Genomic DNA, 6,000 nt, shown 5'->3' on the forward strand with positions numbered 1-6,000 from the left:
ATGCCGTTTGCAGTGTTCGAAATAAGCACATGTCTGTTTGTCCCGACAAGTGAAAATATGCTTGGACATACAATTTTTATGTCAGTGGTTGTCCTCTGGACAAGTAAAAAAAATTCAATTCAATGCAGTTTCATTTTGAGCAGTGAAAAACATTGTCCTTGCACTTAAATGAAACAAACCATTTATTTGGACAAATGAAAATATTGGCAGACAAGTAGATTTCTGGATGTATGAACTTGTCCATCAAGTAGACTAGTGAAAATTTCTGCTTATTTCTATCGCTGGTTTATAAATGTCTATGTCACTAGTAAAACTACCGGGTAGTGATCATAAAACCAGCATTAACATCTGCAAATGGTCAAATACAAAATAGTTATCCCGTAATTTAATACTTTGCCCTGATATGCCTGTTTTCTAATTGCTTAATACTTATAGCATCAATTTGCCTTGTTACAGAGTACTGTGGGAAAGTACATGTACATATAAAAGATCCCTTGCTATATTAGAAAAAATGTAGCGTGTTTCCTCCGATGACTACGTGTCAGAATTACCAAATGTTTGACATCCAGTGGTGTTGTTAAACAAAAGAAACTTCTTGTGTTACAGAGTAAAACCACAGTTTAAAGCAGACCAGATCATCAAGTATCACAGTTATGCAGTGAGCGTTGCTGAGGTTGAGCTGGATGTTCTCACAGGAGAGAATCAGATTCTTAGAGTGGATATACTGTTTGATTCTGGGGAAAGGTATGTACTAATAGAATCTATCACCGTTGTGAGGTGTAGATAAGAAAATTCCAACCCAAAGGACAAAATGTTTTTTGTGAGGACCCTTACAAAACGATTTTGTCCTGAGGGTTGGAACTGCCATACCTATACCTCACGATGGTGATTGATTCTTTTTCTTGCCATTTAGTTACAGTAACAAAACATTAATTTTGTAAGCGAAGGTTTGTTTATTCTAGAATGATTCAGAAACACTCCACCTACAAACTCATTTAATCATATTCAGAAAAATATAATCCACATTATGCAACGACATAAAAATATAACAACTTAACCATATATATATAGTTGAAAATATTAATTTGTTGAAATATTTTTAAAACAATGATTCAATATGAAATGGTAACTTGAGGAATTCTGAAAACATGAGTTATGATGTCAATCATAAAACATGAGTTACGTCGTCAGTCATATTTAGAAATATATTGTCAGTAGTCATTGGTTGCTAGATTATGTTTCAACATTTATATAGCAGGGTACCCTCCAAGTCCCTACACACCAATGGCCAACAGTAGTGTCCATAATTTAGACCCTGGCCTTGTCCCAACTAATTTTTTTTATGGACTCCTCCAACCCTGTTATTTAGGCTAGGTTTGGCCCAAAGGTCATGCATACGTGCAAGTAAGTTAAAAGTAAAAAAACTGGCCCTTGTTGATTATAGAATCAATTTATTAGAGTAGGCCTAGATATAACTTTTGGAGTTCACTTAAAGGTAAGCATGTGTTGTACAAGTAAGTAAAAACTTAGAATAGACCTCAGTAAAACAATGGACCTACAATAAAATTGTCAGAATGAATACACATTTTGATTTTGGTGAGTATGAACCAATATATACTGTAGATCCTGAAATTAACACATTCCTAAATTAATGCGAGTGATGGTGGGTAGACTAAAATGTGACATGAAATTAATGCGAGTGACCTCCTTTTGAAATATTACTTTCCTAACAACATAAGTACATATACTTCTACAGTACATTAAAATGAAATTAACATTTGCTGGGGGGTTTTCATAGAATTTATGGGGATTCACTACTATAATCAGATATAAGGAGAAACCTGTCTGAATGGGATCTACAGTGTGTATTTGCAACTTGTTTTTTTGTCAATTTCTTTTCTAGTATTAAAATTTCTTTTGTTTAACAACACCATTAGAGCACATTGATTTCTTAATCATAGGCTATTGGATGTCAAACATTTGGTAATTTTTGACTTGTAGTGCTAGAGAAAACTGACTACATTTTGCCATTAGCATCAAGGGATCTTTTATATGCACTTTCCCACAGACAAGACAGCATATACCATAGCCTTTGGTATACCAGTCGTGGTGAACTGATGGGGAAAAAACCAATTAGAGAATGGGTCCGATGAGGTGGTTTGATCCTATGATGCAAGCACCTCATGTCAGCACTCTACCAACTGAACCAGATCCCATCCCCTTGCTTGTATTATGACTAAACATTCAGTATTAAACATCAATTTAAGACAGAGGCGGGACGTAGCTCAGTGGTACAGCATTCACCTGATGCGCTCTCGATCTAGGATCTATTCCCGTCGGTGGGTACATTGGGCTATTTCTCGTTTCAGTCAGTGCTCCACAACAAAGGCTGTGGTGTGTACTATCCTGTCTGTGGGATAGTGCATATAAAAGATCCCTTGCTGCTAATCGAAAAGAGTAGCCCATGAAGTGGCGACACCAGGTTTCCTCTCTCAATATCTGTGTGGTCCTTAACCATATGTCCGATGCCATATAACCATAAATAAAATGTGTTGAGTGCATTGTTAAACAAAACATTTCCTTCCTTCCTTCAATATAAGACATTTAAAATTAATCTACTGAAATAATGTTATTAATACCAATACATTCTATTATCATTGCTTATGTGAATCATTCAAACTATCAATAGGTAAATTTACATTGATTGTTTTGCATGTTCTGTTTTTCAGTCTGAATCCTGAAATAGACATTGGTCAGATAGAAGGAGCCTATGTGATGGGTCTGGGAGGATACCTGCTGGAGAAAGTCATCTATGATCCAGACACAGGCAGTGTCATCAACAACGGAACATGGGCAAGTTTATATTTATTTCCATTGTTTGATCAGGGCTTTAGATTGCATCAAAATCGAGGTGATAAATGTGGTGCTCAAAATACAGATGCCCAAACAGTGTTTCTGCCAGAAAGAAATTTTTGGGTATGGCACTGTGGAATTGAATGCAACCACAGTCAACAGGTGCTATGGAGGGCCTCCCCCAGAAAGAAAATGGGTTAGATTTAGGGTTAGGGTTAACAAAATCATACTGTAATGATAAGAGTAATTAATTTTGTCAAAAGGTTAACTTAAAAAACATAAAATCTGCAAAAACATTTGGGTATGGCGCCGTATCCATTTTACCCTCTGGCAGAAACCCTGATATGGCACCGTACCCGTTTTACCCTCTGGCAGAAACCCTGATATGGCACCGTACCCGTTTTACCCTCTGGCAGAAACCCTGATATGGCACCGTACCCGTTTTACCCTCTGGCAGAAACCCTGATATGGCACCGTACCCGTTTTACCCTCTGGCAGAAACCCTGATATGGCACCGTACCCGTTTTACCCTCTGGCAGAAACCCTGATATGGCACCGTACCCGTTTTACCCTCTGGCAGAAACCCTGATATGGCACCGTACCCGTTTTACCCTCTGGCAGAAACCCTGATATGGCACCGTACCCGTTTTACCCTCTGGCAGAAACCCTGATATGGCACCGTACCCGTTTTACCCTCTGGCAGAAACCCTGATATGGCACCGTACCCGTTTTACCGTCTGGCAGAAACCCTGATATGGCACCGTACCCGTTTTACCGTCTGGCAGAAACCCTGACATGGCACCGTACCCGTCTGGCAGAAACCCTGAATGGCACCGTACCCGTTTTACCCTCTGGCAGAAACCCTGACATGGCACCGTACCCGTTTTACCCTCTGGCAGAAACCCCATGGCACCGTACCCGTTTTACCCTCTGGCAGAAACCCTGACATGGCACCGTACCCGTTTTACCCTCTGGCAGAAACCCTGACATGGCACCGTACCCGTTTTACCCTCTGGCAGAAACCCTGACATGGCACCGTACCCGTTTTACCCTCTGTCAGAAACCCTGACATGGCACCGTACCCGTTTTACCCTCTGTCAGAAACCCTGCCAAAATAATCATGCTCAAATTAACTACAAACATGCTGACCTGAAACTAGTTCACCTCAAAACTACTGAAATGTTAAGTTTAATTATCTCCATTAAAATAACTTGAAATGCAGTTGTGAATATTGACAACTCTCCAGCAGCTGTTAATGTCAAATTATTGAGATCTAAAGCCCTGTAGATCCCTGGCATTGGTTGTGTAGGCATGAGTGTTATCAACAATGAAACTTGGGCAAGTTTACATTTATTTCCATTATTAGATCATATTGGTAGGGTAGGCATGAGTGTTATCAGCAATGAAACATGGGCAAGTTTACATTTATTTCCATTATTAGATCACAGGTAGGCATGAGTGTTATTAACAACAGAACATTGCATTGTATAAATGTCTCATGGACTCTCTTGTTTGTTCTTATCCAGTCAGTGTCCCTTTACTAGTACATCAAAGACTGGCTTTCATTGCATACCACTACCACAATCACTCTCTCTCTCTCTTGCTCTCTCTCACTCACACTCAACCAAGTGTTGAAATAACCATGCATGTTAGATACTACCGGTAATAGTTTAAATTGTTCTCAAGTGTCATTACTGGTACACAAATGCTCCCTTCCTGTCCTCTCATATGCAGAAATGTGACTTGGGATGACTTTATAGTTATGTTGGTGTGATCTACGAAAATGTTTCCATTTTATTTAATTTTGTCAAGATATCACATACATGTAAGGTAATAAAACTGGCAATATAGAGAGAGATATATATATTTTTTAATTATTTATATTTTTGTTAATTCTATTTACTTTTTTCGTCACTATAATTTCTGAGGTAAGCATTTTAAATGCATGGCAGTGTAGTTTTAACTTTGTTGTTTGTTATTTGGAACAGGAAAGTAACAACATACTGGTACAACATCAGAACAATGTATTTATCTGACGAGTCAGTTGAGCGCTCGCCTGAGATGCTTGCATCATAGGACCGAACCACCTTAGTGGAGCCATTCTCTGATCAGGTTTTTCCCCCCGTCAGATCCAGTGTATTACGACTGGTATATCAAAGGCCGTGGTATGTGCAGTCCTGTCTGTTGGAAAGTGCATATAAAATACCCCTTTCTGCTAATGGAAAAATGTAGTGAATTCTCTCCAAGACAAAAATGACCAAATGTTTGACATCCAGTAGCAGATGATTAGTAAATTAATGTTCTCTAGTGGTGTCGTAAAACAAAAACAAACTAACTTTATTTGATATAACATTGGTTTGCAGGATTACAAGCCTCCAACAACAAAAGATATTCCAATTGATTTTAGGATCAAGCTGCTCTCCCTCTCACCGAATCCTGCTGGAACAAGATCATCAAAAGGTTTCATTTTCACTCAGGGATGATGGGATTGGGAAAATTAGCATGATTTTATTTTTTTATTTTTTTAAATCCCACTGCCTCCTATCCTTTCGCTCCTTTTGAATTCCATCTCATTTCTTCCCGATCTGGCAAATCTGTATCTTTCAACTTCTTTTGCTGTCCACCTCCACATCCCAGTCCTTGCCTCTCCAACCGCAACAGGTGCTCATCTCTTGCGGCTATCTGTGCTACACACATGCCATTCCCCATCAGCTTTTAGCTGTGGGTTTAGTCTGACCACTTTGCATTACTATGATTTAGTCATAAATGGGATTTAATTTTTTTAGGCAGTTGAATGATACAATGCATCATTGTTAAATTATCAAAAGAGACATCTACCCCGGGTTGGGCCCCTGGCCTCCAGAAGCCGAACCCTGGGTGGACATGCTTGAAACCTGCGTGGTACTTGAGCATGTAAAAGTCTTTCGGATCGGATCAAGAGAGACATGATTACAAGAATATTTACACATTAAATTACTTTTGGGAAGGAGCCTGCTTATCTGGCTTTTTTTTTAATTATTGCCCATGACATGCTTACTTGGGTCTTGGAACCTGTATGTATTTTGGGCATGAGTTCAACCCGTACACCCCCCCCCCTTTCAATGGTTAGGGTAGTTTTAGGTATAGGGTTAGGGTTAGTCTTTAGAG

General features: G+C 39.0%; 1 protein-coding gene across 1 annotated transcript in view; it reads left to right on the forward strand.

Moving 5' to 3' along the window:
* The window catches only part of LOC121379110 (xanthine dehydrogenase-like), a 66,770-nt gene that overhangs the window by 55,391 nt on the left and 5,379 nt on the right, over positions 1 to 6,000 (forward strand). The window contains exons 31-33 of the mRNA XM_041507584.1: positions 607 to 744; positions 2,730 to 2,853; positions 5,217 to 5,313. Coding sequence (XP_041363518.1) covers positions 607 to 744; positions 2,730 to 2,853; positions 5,217 to 5,313 — 359 coding nt within the window. The remainder of the gene's footprint in view (positions 1 to 606; positions 745 to 2,729; positions 2,854 to 5,216; positions 5,314 to 6,000) is intronic.

This window comes from Gigantopelta aegis, chromosome 8 (assembly GCF_016097555.1).
Source record: "Gigantopelta aegis isolate Gae_Host chromosome 8, Gae_host_genome, whole genome shotgun sequence".
Lineage (NCBI taxonomy): Eukaryota > Metazoa > Mollusca > Gastropoda > Neomphalida > Peltospiridae > Gigantopelta > Gigantopelta aegis.